Genomic DNA, 16,948 nt, shown 5'->3' with positions numbered 1-16,948 from the left:
TACCTGTTTATATTGTGAGGAGGCTGTGGTCTTCCCGCCTGCTCAATTTTGTTCCAATTGCCTAAGCACTGTTTAAGCAAAGTCTAAGAAGGGAGCTAAGTCTGCCAATACCCATAGCGCAATTAGTCCCTCTGAGCCATCAACCTCTCAGGACTCTATGACCCAAGAGATTCTGCCCCGTCTACTCATACCGCTTCACATGCAGCTCCCCGCGGCATAACTAATTCTCCGTCTGGAGGGGGCCTTTTTCCTGTGGACTTTACAGCTCAGCTACAAACGGCGGGCCCTAAGTGCCCTACCTAGCTCTGGGAAACGTAAGAGAAAGGTTAAACATAGTTCTCCCGACTTGGTCATCTAAATTCCTATCGGATCTAGCCTGTATGTCTCAGCTAGCCGAGGATGAGTTAACCTCTGTAGCGTCAGAGGGTGAACTTTCTGAATCGGAGAAATCTGTTACTAAGTCTCCTCCAGCGGAGCAACCCTCCTTTAGATTCTAAATTGAACTTCTGCGTTTTTTTACTAAAGGAGTTCCTGTCTACGCTAGAGGTTCCAGAGACTAAGATCCCTAAGTTAGACAGGGTCTATGAAGGCAGGTAGGTCACACAAACTTTTCGTGTACAAGTTCGTATGGTGAACATTATTAGTAAAGTATGGGAAAAAATCAGAACTTCCTTTTCTCCCTCGGCAACGTTTAAGAAATTGTTCCCGGTCCCTGACTTTCAAATAGAAATGTGGGGTTCCATCCCTAAGGTAGATGGCGCCATTTGGATGCAAGCTAAGCGTACTACTATCCCCCTTGAGGATAGTTCATCCTTTAGAGAGCCTATGGACAAGAAGTTGGAGACTTTCCTGAGAAGAATGTTCCAACACACAGGATTTTTATTCCAACCGGCGGCAGCAGTAGCCGCAGTGGCTGGAGCAGCTACCTACTGGTGCGACTGTCTGAACTTTTGAGGTGGAATCTCCCCTTGAGGATATTCAGCAGAAAATCAAGATATTAAGAATTGCTAACTCCTTCATCTGTGATGTGAATATGCAAATGATACGCCTGAACGCAAACGCTTCATGTTTGCGGTTCTAGCCCGCTGGGCTTTCTGGTTGAAGTCTGAACTCTATCATTTCCACGGTTACTGGAGGGAAAGGAGCCTTCCTACCACAGGATAAGAAGAACAGACATAAGGGACGACAGTCGTCAAAATTTCGTTCCTTTTGTCTGGACAAGTCCCAATGATCTCAATCCTCATCCAAGCCGAGCAGCCCAAGAGTACTTGGAAGCCGCCTCTGTCCTGGAACAAGTCCAAACAGACAAAGAAGCCCGCCGATAACAAATCGGCATGAAGGGGCGACCCCCGATCCAGGATCAGATTGAGTAAGGGGCAGATTGTCACTTTTCTGAGATGCTTGGTTTCAGGATGTTCAGGACCCTTGGGGTCTGGAGGTCATATTTCAGGGATACCGGATAGGATTCAATTCCCATCCGCCCAGGGGCAGATTCCTTCTCTCCAGACTGTCTACAAGACCAGAGAAGAGGACTGCCTTTTTAGGTTGTGTATGGGACCTAGTCTCTTTAGGAGTAATTGTCCCGTTTCCTGCATCAGAAAGAGGTCTGGGGTTTTATTCAAACCTCTTCGTGGTTCCCAAGAAGTAGGGAACTTTTCATCTCATTCTGGACTTGAAGTGTCTAAACAAATTTCTATGCATAGTCCTGAAGGATGCATACCTTCACATTCCGATACACAAGGAGCATTTTCAATTCCTGAGGTTTGCATTTCTGGACCAACACTTCCAGTTCACAGCACTTCCGTTTGGCTTAGTTACTGCTCCAAGAATTTTTTACAAAGGTTCTGGGATGCTCTCCTAGCAGTTGCCAGAACACGAGGTATCGCAGTAGCACCTTACCTGGACGATATCTTGGTACAGGCACCATCTTTTCGCCTAGCAAGGGAGCACTCAGAATTCCTTCTAAGTCTTCTTTGGTCACATGGATGTAAGATAAACTTGGAAAAGAGCTCTCTTACTCCAAATACCAGGGTGAATTTCCTGGGTACAGTTATAGACTCGGTATCCATGAAGATCTTTTTAACAGATCAGAGACGTTGCAAGCTAACATCATTTCTCCAACATAGGTGTGTCCGGTCCACGGCGTCATCCTTACTTGTGGGATATTCTCTTCCCCAACAGGAAATGGCAAAGAGCCCAGCAAAGCTGGTCACATGATCCCTCCTAGGCTCCGCCTACCCCAGTCATTCTCTTTGCCGTTGTACAGGCAACATCTCCACGGAGATGGCTTAGAGTTTTTTAGTGTTTAACTGTAGTTTTTATTATTCAATCAAGAGTTTGTTATTTTAAAATAGTGCTGGTATGTACTATTTACTCAGAAACAGAAAAGAGATGAAGATTTCTGTTTGTATGAGGAAAATGAATTTAGCACCGTAACTAAAATCCATGGCTGTTCCACACAGGACTGTTGAGAGCAATTAACTTCAGTTGGGGGAACAGTGTGCAGTCTCTTACTGCTTGAGGTATGACACATTCTAACAAGACGATGTAATGCTGGAAGCTGTCATTTTCCCTATGGGATCCGGTAAGCCATGTTTATTAAGATAGTAAATAAGGGCTTCACAAGGGCTTATTAAGACTGTAGACTTTTTCTGGGCTAAATCGATTCATTATTAACACATATTTAGCCTTGAGGAATCATTTATTCTGGGTATTTTGATATGATTATATCGGCAGGCACTGTTTTTGACACCTTATTCTTTAGGGGCTTTCCCTAATCATAGTCAGAGCCTCATTTTCGCGCCGGTATGGCGCACTTGTTTTTGAGGACAGCATGGCATGCAGCTGCATGTGTGTGGAGCTCTGATACATAGAAAAGTCTTTCTGAAGGCATCATTTGGTATCGTATTCCCCTTTGGGCTTGGTTGGGTCTCAGCAAAGCAGATTCCAGGGACTGTAAAGGGGTTAAATATAAATACGGCTCCGGTTCCGTTATTTTAAGGGTTAAAGCTTCCAAATTTGGTGTGCAATACTTTTAAGGCTTTAAGACACTGTGGTGAAATTTTGGTGAATTTTGAACAATTCCTTCATACTTTTTCGCAATTGCAGTAATAAAGTGTGTTTAGTTTAAAATTTAAAGTGACAGTAACGGTTTTATTTTAAAACGTTTTTTGTGCTTGTTATCAAGTTTATGCCTGTTTAATATGTCTGAACTACCAGATAGATTGTGTTCTGACTGTGGGGAAACCAAGGTTCCTTCTCATTTAACTATATGTATTTTATGTCATAAAAAAAAAAAAAAATTTAGTAAAAATGATGCCCAAGATGATTCCTCAAGTGAGGGGAGTAAGCATGGTACTGCATCATCCCCTCCTTCGTCTACACCAGTCTTGCCCATACAGGAGGCCCCTAGTACATCTAGTGCGCCAATACTCCTTACTATGCAACATTTAACGGCTGTAATGGATAATTCTATCAAAAACATTTTAGCCAATATGCCCGCTTATCAGCGAAAGCGCGACTGCTCTGTTTTAGAAAATTCTGTAGAGCATGAGAACGCTGATGATATGGTTTCTGAAGGGCCCCTACACCAGTCTGAGAGGGCCAGGGAGGTTTTGTCTGAGGGAGAAATTTCAGATTCAGGAAACATTTCTCAACAAGCTGAACCTGATGTGATTACTTTTAAATTTAAGTTGGAACATCTCCGCGCTCTGCTTAAGGAGGTGTTATCCAATTTGGATGATTGTGATTATCTGGTCATTCCAGAACCACTATGTAAAATGGAAAAGTTCTTAGAGGCCCCGGGGCCCCCCGAAGCTTTTCCTATATCCAAGCGGGTGGCGTACATTGTTAGTAAAGAATGGGACAGGCCCGGTATACCTTTAGTACCTCCCCCCATATTTATAAAATTGTTTTCCTATAGTCGACCCCAGAAAGGACTGATGGCAGACAGTCCCCAAGGTCGAGGGGGCGGTTTCTACTCTACACAAGCGCGCCACTATACCCATAGAAGATAGTTGTGCTTTCCAAGATCCTATGGATAAAAAAATAGAAGGTCTGCTAAAGATGTAACCAATTGCATGCATTGTCCCTGTCACTGCAGCCGCGTGTTTCTAGTTTGATGAGCTAGGAAAGGCGATTATTAGTAATTCTTCTTCTTATGAGGAGATTATGGACAGAATTCGTGCTCTTAATTGGCTAATTCTTTCACCCTAGACGCCACCTTGCAATTGGCTAGGTTAGCGGCGAAAAAATTATGGGTTTGCTATTGTGGCGCAGAGCGCTTTGGTTAAAATCTTGGGCAGCGGATGCGTCTTCCAAGAACAAATTGCTTGACATTCCTTTCAAGGGGAAAACACTCTTTGGCCCTGACTTGAAAGAGATTATCTCTGATATCACTGGGGGCAAGGGCCACGCCCTTCCTCAGGATAGGTCTTTTCAAGACCAAAAATAAACCTAAGTTTCGTCCCTTTCGCAGAAACGGATCAGCCCCAAGGGCTACGTCCTCTAAGCAGGAAGGTAATACTTCTCAAGCCAATCCAGCCTGGAGACCTATGCAAGGCTGGAACAAAGGAAAGCAGGCCAGGAAACCTGCCACTGCTACCAAGACAGCATGAAATACGGGCCCCCGATCCGGGACCGGATCTGGTGGGGGGCAGACTCTCTCTCTTCGCTCAGGCTGGGGCAAGAGATGTTCTGGATCCTTGGGCGCTAGAAATAGTCTCCCAAGGTTATTCTCTGGAGTTCAAGGGGCTTCCTCCAAGGGGGAGGTTCCACAGGTCTCAGTTGTCTTCAGACCACATAAGAAGACAGGCATTCTTACATTGGGTAGAAGACCTGCTAAAAATGGGAGTGATTCATCCTGTTCCATTAGGAGAACAAGGGATGGGGTTCTACTCCAATCTGTTCATAGTTCCCAAAAAAGAGGGAACGTTCAGACCAATCTTAGATCTCAAGATCTTGAACAAGTTTCTCAAGGTTCCATTGTTCAAGATGGAAACCATTCGAACACTTCTTCCTTCCATCCAGGAAGGTCAATTCATGACCAAGGTGGATTTCAAGGATGCGTATCTACATATTCCTATCCACAAGGAACATCATCGGTTCCTAAGGTGTGCATTCCTGGACAAGCATTTCCAGTTCGTGGCGTTTTCTTTCGGATTAGCCACTGCTCCTAGGATTTTCTCATAGGTACTAGGGTCCCTTCTGGCGGTGCTAAGACCAAGGGGCATTGCTGTAGTACCTTACTTGGACGACATTCTGATTCGAGCGTCGTCCCTTCCTCAAGTAAAGGCTCACACGGACATTGTCCTGGCCTTTCTCAGATCTCACGGATGGGAAGTGAACGTGGAAAAGAGTTCTCTATCTCCGTCAACGAGGGTTCCCTTCTTGGGAACTATAATAGACTTCTTAGAAATGAGGATTTTTCTGACAGAAGCCAGAAAAACAAAACTTCTAGACTCTTGTCGGATACTTCATTCCGTTCCTCTTCCTTCCATAGCGCAGTGCATGGAAGTGATAGGTTTGATGGTAGCGGCAATGGACATAGTTCCTTTTGTGCGCATTCATCTAAGACCATTACAACTGTTCATGCTCAGTCAGTGGAATGGGGACTATTCAGACTTGTCTCCGAAGATACAAGTAAATCAGAGGACCAGAGACTCTTTCCGTTGGTGGCTGTCCCTGGACAACCTGTCACAAGGGATGACCTTCCGCAGACCAGAGTGGGTCATTGTCACGACCGACGCCAGTCTGATGGGCTGGGGCGCGGTCTGGGGATCCCTGAAAGCTCAGGGTCTTTGGTCTCGGGTAGAATCTCTTCTACCGATAAATATTCTGGAACTGAGAGCGATATTCAATGCTCTCAAAGCTTGGCCTCAGTTAGCGAGGGCCAAGTTCATACATCAACCATCAGGGGGGAACAAGGAGTTCCCTAGCGATGGAAGAAGTGACCAAAATCATTCTATGGGCGGAGTCTCACTCCTGCCACCTGTCTGCTATCCACATCCCAGGAGTGGAAAATTGGGCAGCGGATTTTCTGAGTCGTCAGACATTGCATCCGGGGGAGTGGGAACTCCATCCGGAAATCTTTGCCCAAGTCACTCAACCGTGGGGCATTCCAGACATGGATCTGATGGCCTCTCGTCAGAACTTCAGAGTTCCTTACTACGGGTACAGATCCAGGGATCCCAAGGCGGCTCTAGTGGATGCACTAGTAGCACCTTGGTCCTTCAAACTAGCTTATGTGTTCCCGCCGTTTCTTCTCATCCCCAGGCTGGTAGCCAGGATCAATCAGGAGAGGGCGTCGGTGATTTTGATAGCTCCTGCGTGGCCACGCAGGACTTGGTATGCAGATCTGGTGAATATGTCATCGGCTCCACCATGGAAGCTATCTTTGAGACGAGACCTTCTTGTTCTAGGTCCGTTCGACCCACTCCAGCTGACTGCTTGGAGATTGAACGCTTGATCTTATCAAAGCGAGGGTTCTCAGATTCTGTTATTAATACTCTTGTTCAGGCCTGAAAGCCTGTAACCAGAAAAATTACCACATTATTTGGTATATCTGTTGGTGTGAATCTGCAGGATTCCCTTGGGACAAGGTTAAGATTCCTAAGAGTCTATCCTTCCTTCGAGAAGGATTGGAAAAAGGATTATCTGCAAGTTCCTTGATGGGACAGATTTCTGCCTTGTCTGTGTTACTTCACAAAAAGCTGGCAGCTGTGCCAGATGTTCTAGTCTTTGTTCAGGCTCTGGTTAGAATCAAGCCTGTTTACAAAATTTTGATTCCTCCTTGGAGTCTCAACCTAGTTCTTTCAGTTCTTCAGGGGGTTCCGTTTGAACCCTTACATTCCGTTGATATTAAGTTATTATCTTGGAAAGTTTTGTTTTTGGTTGCAATTTTATTCTGCTAGAAGAGTTTCAGAATTATCTGCTCTGCAGTGTTCTTCTCCTTATCTGGTGTTCCATGCAGATAAGGTGGTTTTGCGTACTAAACCTGGTTTTCTTCCAAAAGTTGTTTCTAACAAAAACATTAACCAGGAGATAGTTGTGCCTTCTTTGTGTCCTAATCCAGTTTCAAAGAAGGAACGTTTGTTGCACAACTTGGATGTAGTTCGTGCTCTCAAATTTTACTTAGCAGCTACTAAGGATTTCAGACAAACTTTGTCTTTGTTTGTTGTTTATTCTGGTAAACGGAGAGGTCAAAAAGCAACTTCTACCTCTCTCTCCTTCTGGATTAAAAGCATTATCCGATTGGCTTATGAGACTGCCGGACGGCAGTCTCCTGAAAGAATCACAGCTCACTCCACTAGGGCTGTGGCTTCCACATGGGCCTTCAAGAACGAGGCTTCTGTTGATCAGATATGTAAGGCAGCGACTTGGTCTTCACTGCACACTTTTTCTAAATTTTACAAATTTGATACTTTTGCTTCTTCTGAGGCTATTTTTGGGAGAAAGGTTTTGCAAGCCGTGGTGCCTTCCATTTAGGTGACCTGATTTGCTCCCTCCCTTCATCCGTGTCCTAAAGCTTTGGTATTGGTTCCCACAAGTAAGGATGACGCCGTGGACCGGACACACCTATGTTGGAGAAAACAGAATTTATGTTTACCTGATAAATTACTTTCTCCAACGGTGTGTCCGGTCCACGGCCCGCCCTGGTTTTTTTAATCAGGTCTGATAATTTATTTTCTTTAACTACAGTCACCACGGTAACATATGGTTTCTCCTATGCAAATATTCCTCCTTAACGTCGGTCGAATGACTGGGGTAGGCGGAGCCTAGGAGGGATCATGTGACCAGCTTTGCTGGGCTCTTTGCCATTTCCTGTTGGGGAAGAGAATATCCCACAAGTAAGGATGACGCCGTGGACCGGACACACCGTTGGAGAAAGTAATTTATCAGGTAAACATAAATTCTGTTTTTGCCTTGCCCTCCACGCCTCCCTAAGTCCTTCGGTGGCCCAGTGTATGGAGATGATTGGCAAAGGGAATGATGTCCATACAAGACACCATTGAGGCCAGATTCCATCTCAGACCCTATGCATGCTGAGACAATGGAACGTTGACCATTCAGACCAACAGATAATACTGTGCAAAAGGGGGGGGTATAATATGCTTGTGAAATATCGTGTTAGTAAAAATGCAGGTGAAATATCGTGAGAAAATGCTAAAAATATGTTAAATCGAAATATACCACAATGTACTAAATGCACAAATAATGTAGTAAATGAACAAATATAATACAGATATGCACTGTGCGCATAAAACTTAGACGATAAGATTGAATAAAATTTTAATAAAATATATATATAAACATATATATTAAAAACATTGAATACAAAGTGCTTGTGAAAATTAGTTGGAGTGATCAGAGCTCAATTATAAAAAAAAGACATGTCAGAAAATGGAGGCCAGAAAAAATGTGTGAATAATCGTATACGAATAAATAAAAAAAATGTGTCCAGGAAACAAAGTCCAGTAAAGGTAATCTGGTAAAGATAATAATGATACTGTTCCAAAAAAGTGATATGTGGGGTCCAAAATTAATGTACAAAAAATATGTTAGATCCCAAACATAAATATATTCCCAAAGGGTATAGATTCATAAGAGAGGATGGTACGAGGCCAGAGTGGTCCAAGGATGCCTGTAAATACCTGTAAAAAGAAAAACACACAGGTGCACTAAAAACTGTAGGAATATTGGCGCTGATCACTATACATTTCCTCTACCCAGCAGGTAATACTGGACAGCCTTTCAAGAGATTCGCTCTCTTGGTGGCTCTGTCAAGATCACTTTTTTAAGGCACATGCTTCTTGAGACCATCCTGGGAGAGTGTGACTACGGACTCAAGTCTATCCAGCTGGGAAGCCGTTTGGGGTGCCGGGAAAGCACAGGGTCTGTGGACTCAGGAGGAGTCCACATTACCAATCAATATCTTGGAACTTCGGGTAATCTCTGGGTTCATCCCAGTTTATCAGATTCCAATCGGACAATATAACTTAGGTAGCCTACATCAACCATCAGGAAGGAACGACGAGTTCCTTAGCGATGAGAGAGGTTTCTCAGATCCTGGAATGGGCAGAGACCCACACCTGTATGCTGTCAGCAATCCACATTCCGGGTGTGGACAACTGGGAAGCAGACTTCTTCAGCAGGCAATCTTTTTTATCCAGGGGAATGGTCTCTCCACCCCGAGGTATTTGCAAAGATATGTTCCAGATGGGGGATGCCGGAGATAGACCTTATGTCCTCCCGTCTAAATGACAAGCTACACAAGTACGGGTTGAGATAGAGGGATCCTCAAGCATGGGTATACAGGTATACCCCGCTCATACAGCGGGTTAGGGACCGGAGCCCCGCTGTAAAGCGAAAACCGCCTTAAAGTGAAACAAGGCAGTTTTAGCTTTATTTTCACTTGCCAGTGTGTTTAAAAACATGTTTAAACTAACATATATTAGAGGTGCAATATTGCTATGTTTAGTTTAACACTAGCACAGCACAGTATTCAATAAATACTGTACCTGTAAAATAGTGACAATTACTGTAGTAAAATTTGCCAGACTATAACACTGAGACACAGATTGCACTGTAATGCTGTAAACAAAGTGAACTGCACATAACAAATGGTGTCAGTCACTTTTCTAGCAATCTCACGAAGATTACAGCACTGTTTCAAATATTTGGAGGTTGAACTTCGGCTCCACAAAGCGCTGTATAAGCGAAGCGCTGTAAAGTGAAGCGCTGTAAAGTGAGGTATACCTGTATCTCAATTGCAAATAGAAGCGTTTTTGCAATATATTTCTAGCAAACGTTATTACTGTTTTTCTGTAGCATATGCACATATCCTGTAAAGGCTCCTGCGCCAGTATTCAAAAACCACATCTTCTCAGAGAGTCAGCAGTGGTGTGTATTGCTTCTGAAGACTTAATTTGTGTCAAACAAGCCACTGCTGACTCTGAGAAAATGTATTCTTTGAATACTTGTGCACAGGCCCTCACAGGATATGTGCATATGCCACTGAAAAACTAATAACTTTTACTAGAAGCATTTTTGCTAATGATAGAATATTGCAAAAATGTTTCTATTTAAAGCTGAAATACACCCATGCAAATTTAATTTTTGACCTTTCTATCCCTCTAAGAACGAAGCCTCTATGGATCAGATTTGTAAGGCGGCTACTTGGTCCTCCTTACATACTTTTCTAAATTTTACAAGTTTGATGCGTTTGCTTCGGCTGAAGCAGCTTTCGGAAAAAAGGTTTTGCAGGTTGTGGTGCCCTCAGATTAGGGTCCGCCTCCTTTTTGTTCCCTCCCGTTATTCCTTCAGTGTCCTCTGGAGCTTGGGTATGGTTTTCCCAACAGTAAGGAATGACGTTGTGGACTCTTCCTGCCTTATGGAAAGAAAACAAAATGTATGCTTACCAGATAAATTCCTTTCTTTCCTGGCAGGGAGAGTCTACGACCCCGCCTGTAAGATATTTTTGTTTGGGCGGCTCCCTTTTTATTCCCTTCTTGCACCTTTTATACCCTGATGTTTCTCCTACTTTTCCTTGTTCCCTCGGCCGAATGACGATTGGGGAAGTGGGAGGGACATTTAAGCCTTTGGCTGAGGTGTCTTTGGCTCCTCCTGGTGGTCAGGTATTGTATTTCCCAACAGTAAGGAATGAAGTTGTGGACTCTCCCTGCCAGGAAAGAAAAGAATTTATCTGGTAAGCATAAATTTTGTTTTTGTGTTAGTCTTGATCAAGTAGGTGGCAGAAGTCTAAGGTAACGTTTCTTTGTTAGAAATCTGAGGTTCTGTTTGAGAATGGGGACAAATGCAGATCATATACTACTCTTTATCCAAAAAAAGTGGAAAACCTATATACCTTTTGTTGCTTTATAAACATGTTTTGAGGTAAAATAATTACTTTTAATTGATCTATCATAGACATATGCATCATTCTGCAGTGTGTGCTCACAGTTATTGTTTACAAAGGCATCTAATGTGTCACCTGATTTATTAAAGGGCCACTAAACCCAAAATCTTTCTTTCATGATTCAGATAGAACATACAAATTTAAACAACATTACAATTTACTTCTATTATTTATTTTGCTTCATTTTTTAGATATCCTTATTTGAAGAAAAAGCAATGCACATGGGTGAGCCAATCACATGAGGCTTCTATGTGCAGCAACCAATCAGCAGCTACTGAGCATATCTAGATATGCTTTTCAGCAAAGAATATCAAGAGAATAAAACAAATTAGATAATAGAAGTAAATTCGAAATATGTTTAAAATTGCATTCTCTTTCTAAATCATGAAAGAAAAAATGTGGGTTTCATGTCCCTTTAAGTTTTAAAATGTCCCATTTAGCAATTGCTCTGCATTGAAAGGTAACTGCTTTATAAGGCAAACATAATAGCAGTGTTCATCTAAGAATGCACCCTTAAAGGGACACTAAACCCAATTTTTTTTCTTTAATGATTCAGATAGAGCATGCAATTTTAATCAACTTTCTAATTTACTTCTACTATCAATTTTCTTCGTTCTCTTGCTATCTTTATTTAAAAAGTAGGAATTTAAAGCTTAAGAGAAAGCCCATTTTAGCTTCAGAACCCTGGATAGTGCTTGCTTATTGGTTGATACATTTAGCAAACCAATAAGCAAGCATAACCCAGGTTCTCAGCCAAAAATGGGCTGGCTCTTAAGCTTTACATTCCTGCTTTTTAAATAAAGTTTGCAAGAGAACAAAGAAAATTTGATAATCGGAGTAAATTCGAAAGTTGCTTAAAATTGCATGCTCTATCTGAATCATTATGAAACATTTTTGGGTTTAGTGTCCCTTTAAGAGCCACAGTTTTTTTACCTATAAATATAACTGTGACTCTATTGACCTTAATTTTACTGCTTTTAGATCAGCATTATTCAATCTATAAATGACACATTACAGTGCCAAAATTTCAAAGCCTCCCTATCGCAGGGTACAGCATTTTAAAGATTAATGTCATTACAGGATGCTGCAAACACACAGGTAAGGTAAGATAATCCCTCTTAAACAGCCAAAGCATTTATTAAAGTAGTGTAACCACTTTGCAAAATGTATGCAGAAAATTACAGTAAGATGAAACTTAAATCTGATCTGAAATTGCACAAATGCAGTTTGTATCTAGTACATGCTTCTCTGTTCAGACTTGTTATGACTAACTGTGGTGCTAGGATGCCTCTTAAAGGGACAGTCTAGTATCAATTAAACTTTCATTATTCAGATAGGACCTGTAATTTTAATCAACTTTCTAATTTATTTTTATCATCAAATTAGCTTTTTTCTCTTGGTATTCTTAGTTTAAACTAAACATAGGTAGGCTCATATGCTAATTTCTAAGCCTTTGAGGGCTGCCTCTTATCACATGCTTTTTAAATCTCTTTTCAACAGAAAGAGACAGAAAGTACACGTGGGCCATATAGATAACACTGTGTTCAGGCACAGGGGGTTATTTAAGATCTAGCACAACACAATACTAAATTTAAGACAATAGATAATAAACAGTCACAGTCATGTGATCAGGGGGCTGTCAGAAGGTTCCTAGATACAAGGTAATCACAAAGGTAAAAAGTATATTAATATAACTGTGTTGGTTATGCAAAACTGGGGAATGGGTAATAAAGGGATTATCTATCTTTTAAAACAATAACAATTCTATGGTAGACTGTCCCTTTAAAGTGAAGGTCAATTCTGCCGTCCAGGATCGCATATTTCAATGTATACTAAAAAATCAATATGATGTTCATTCACCAAAATATATTAAAAAACAATAATAACCTTTATTTTTCACTTGTTGTACCCGCTCCGTTGATGCTTCACAATCCGCCCGCCATACAACATTCTGTGATTGACATATTTGATGTCCTATTGGTATTTTAACCCCATGGCGTCCAGCCCCTTTTCCCTTTTGTCATCGTTACCCTATGCGCATGCGTTTATAGAAACAGCGCATCATCATCGGCATGCTCGTTCATGTAACGCGCATGCGTTTTCTGTTCTAACACTATTTACATTGATTCGTCAGCATTGGTCTCGTTTAGGAATACATCCAAACCGCTTGCAAACCTAATACTTGGTAATTAAATAGCACGGCACATCTCACATACTTATTGAATTGTATATAATTATTTTCAAGTTATTTATCTTGATTCTTGCTATAAATTATTTTATTAGTCCTGCACAGTGTCGGTGCTCATTGTTGCTGACAGTATACCTGCTCCCATGCCACTGCAGCTGTCAGCCGTGCCCAGAATTTGGAACGTTATTTATGGCACCTATGGAACGCATGCGCCGTGGATCGGAGGATACGCATGCGCAGTGCAAAACGATTGCGGGTGGACGAGCGTAGTCCTCTTCGAAACTACAAAGCAACGTCAACACAATCGAATAAGGAAGTGTGGAGGGGGCGGAGGATAAGGCAAAAACGGAGGTATAATAAATAAACTATTTATATGTATAGGAATATTTTTTGGGACATATGAAATAAGCGATTAAAATAAATTAAACATTCTTTATTAAAATAAGTATAGTATATAAGAAAAATTGACCTTCACTTTAAGGTTGCAGAAAATGTTAACCGAGAATATAACACACACATACCAGGGGAGGTTTCACAACTCCCACTGGGTGTGTCCGTTCACAGCAATATTAATAGTGTCTTTGTCCTGTGTGTGCACTTCACTACAGCCATGTAGGCACCTTTCCAAGTCATTCTTATTACTGGTAGGGATGAGATTTTAACTCCTTCACTGAAATGAAAACTCATGGAATTACAGATCCGGTAGCACATCAGATCTGCTTGATGATCCCAGACTGGCGTTTTCTAAAATGTTTTTTTCTCATTTATCTTTTTTATGTATGGTTTGTCCCAATCAGATTACATATCTGTTATGTTATGTCCTTTGGCTGTAACAGGGGAAAAACATCATTTGTAACAATTAGTTGTAGTCGTGGAAGTCAAGGTGTTGGCATATGCTTGTAAAAAAGGTAACACACATTCCCATTGATCATTGATAGAAATATAGAAGCCTTGATGTATAATAAAGAAGTAATGTTCTATCCAGGAACTTAATGATTTAGCATATGACTGCATTCAATGTAACTCTGTTGTTTGGTGAGCTTGGAGATTGGTGCCCTAAACAAATGTGCCAAAATTAAAGTGAAAAGTTTAGTTACTTTTAATATAACAATGAAAAACTCCAGTCATATCATTTCTAAAATTACTGATTCTAACTTTCTTTTGCATGGCTGATCACAGTAATGAGTTACAGACAAAAAAAGATTTAAGATGTGTTTCATTGTAGGAGAAGTTTTCTTATTTAGTAACATAGTATATGAGGTTGAAAAAAGACCATTGATGTCAACCTATACAAATCTTTATATACTTACAATAAAAAGCTCCCGTTGATCTTAAAATGATCCCATTAAAAATGTGTCCCATTTAACACAAGCAATCATATCCCTGAATTCTGTTTCTAGCCAGAAATGTATCTAAACCATTTTTAAATGTATCTAAGGTATTGACATTTACTACCTCCTTAGGTAATGAGTTCCACAATTTGATTGCGCTTACAGTGAAAAAACGTTTGTTGCTGGAGATTAAATCTCGTTTTTGCAACCTTTTTACAATTTTCTTGGAATAAACAGAGGTTTTGCCATTAAATATGTTTATATAAATTAATCATGTCACCTCTCAAGCACCTTTTTTTCTAGAGAAAACAGACCCAGTTTGGCTAATCTCTCCTCATAGCTTAAATTCTCTATTCCTCTTATTAGTTTTGTGGCCCTTCTCTGAACTTTTTCTATGCAACTTTTTCTGTGCAATGTCTTTTTTTGAGATTGATCCCCAGAACTGCACTGCATACTAAAGGTGAGGTCTTACCAGGGATTTATATAGTGACAGAATTGTGCTTTCCTCCCATGCATTAATGCCTCTTTTAATACATGCTAGTATCGTATTAGCCTTAGAAGCCGCTGCCCTGCATTGTACACCCATCTTTAGCTTGTTATCTATACGTCCTCTCAAATCCCATTGATTGACTGCTTATTTTTACTTCCAAAATGTAGAACCTTGCATTCAACTATTCCCAATCCCTTAATTTTGTACACCAATCTCTCATGTGGCACTGTAGCAAACGCCTTAGCAAAATCCAAGTATATCACATCAACTGATTCCCCTTTATCTATATATTTACTTCCTCGTGGAATTTAACTAGATTAGTAGAAGTTTTATCCTAATGCAGTTGAATAATATGTTCAAGATCATGTGCTTAGCTATGCAAGAAGGAGCACTAATACTGTGTTTAGTGGATGTTTTAGTTAGGGCAAAGAGTGAGTAAGATTTGGAGGCAGCGCAGAAGTTTAGTATTTGAGGATCCTGCAGAATGCTGGGTGGGGGAGTTTGAATTTTGAAATCCTCTACCCTCCTTTCTTCACTCACTGAGAGCTTCTCGCCAGGGGCTTAGTATGCACCTGTATGGTAGAACAGGTCTGAGAGAGCAGGAAACTGGTCTCTTGCTTTTTCTACTGCATTTTTCTGCATAAATGTTTTGTTAATGTCTAAGGTGTGTGAGGGAGATAATTATAAAATATTGCATGTTGTGATAAGAGGTTGCATGATACAGAGGGACATTTTAAAATGTATTAACAAATTTAATAAAGTTCAGGAGAAAAAAATATTTTCAGATTGAACAATGGTAGTAGACAGAGTGATTTCTAAAGTGATGCTTTACAGAAGGGTAGTGTAAGTTTTTGATAATTAAATGATCATTGTAATACAAAAGGCACATACTTTTATATGTTAGAGCATGTCATTTGTGTATTACTGATCCTAGCTAACTACTCGGTTAACCTTACAAAAGGGATAATCACATAAATCCTTCTTAGGAATAACAAGCACTGTAGCTCTCATGCGAGTTACATGCAACTACCACTCCTTATTTGCTCACTAGCTGTGTCTCTTACTTTGGACCTGCAATGCTTGCAGCTCCCAAGTGGGACTTAACTATGTGTTTCCCCCCTTTGCATAATTGGCCAGGGTGGGTAATTGCAATTAGGAGCATGTTCTTTTTGCATCAGACTGACACTTTAAAATGTGTACTTTATAGAACCCCTTACAGTTGCAGTACAGCTTCTATACCCATAAAGAAAGGTTAAATGCAAAAAAAAAAAAATATTACAGCATAATGTATTCTTAGGGTAAAATAATGGAATGGGCACTGTGTGAGAATTCTATGTATTTCTTCTTCAGAATACAAGTCAATAAACCCTTCTGAGGACTAATAGTATTTGTATCGCCTCTCCCTTTTTGTGGTCACACATAGGTCAATAGAAAGAGACAGACTGATAGTCCTAAACAAGCACCAGAAGAGGTCAAGCCTGCCGCAGAAAACAGCACCCAACAAACAGCAAAGAAGAAGAAAGGCAACAAAAAGATGAGGCCACATCGGGTCTTGAAATGGAAGACCAAAATAATGTCCTGGAAAGCACTTGCCTCAGCACAGAAAAAAAGTAACAAGGGCCTTAATGAACAACCAAAAAAGTAATTAGTAGCAGCGCCCAGCTGCAGATTGCTGCATACCTGATATACTTTATAAATATTGTAAATGCTTTCAATTGTAATAAAGGGGTCTTGCTTTAGTATGCATGAAATGACTGGCTCTGTTCCTTATCTGCAACCCACAAAGCCTTCAGAATATGCTTCATTTTCTGTTCACAGACCTGTAATAGCCCTCATAAGATTCCTAGAAATAGCTTTTATTCTTTTGTTTAGCCTTTAAAAATGCTTTGAGGGTCCCCATAAATAGATACAGTTTACATATTTATAGACTAGTAGAATACTGTGTATAACTTTCTAAAGTCTATAAAGACAGTTTCATTCTACATTTCAGTTATCCAGGTTTTCTGGTTGCCTCCCACTTCCTG

General features: G+C 40.8%; 1 protein-coding gene across 1 annotated transcript in view; it reads left to right on the top strand.

Annotated features, from left to right (window-relative positions):
• ICE2 (interactor of little elongation complex ELL subunit 2) overlaps nt 1–16,675 on the top strand; it is a 420,662-nt gene extending 403,987 nt beyond the window's left edge. The window contains exon 15 of the mRNA XM_053717350.1: nt 16,348–16,675. Within this exon, the coding sequence (XP_053573325.1) occupies nt 16,348–16,569 (222 nt within the window). The 3' untranslated portion in view covers nt 16,570–16,675. The remainder of the gene's footprint in view (nt 1–16,347) is intronic.
• The last annotated feature ends 273 nt before the right edge of the window (nt 16,676–16,948 follow it).

The sequence above is a fragment of the Bombina bombina genome, chromosome 6, assembly GCF_027579735.1.
Source record: "Bombina bombina isolate aBomBom1 chromosome 6, aBomBom1.pri, whole genome shotgun sequence".
Classification (NCBI taxonomy): domain Eukaryota; kingdom Metazoa; phylum Chordata; class Amphibia; order Anura; family Bombinatoridae; genus Bombina; species Bombina bombina.
Note: the sequence above shows the minus strand (reverse complement) of the source record. Positions and strands in the feature narration are given on the sequence as shown.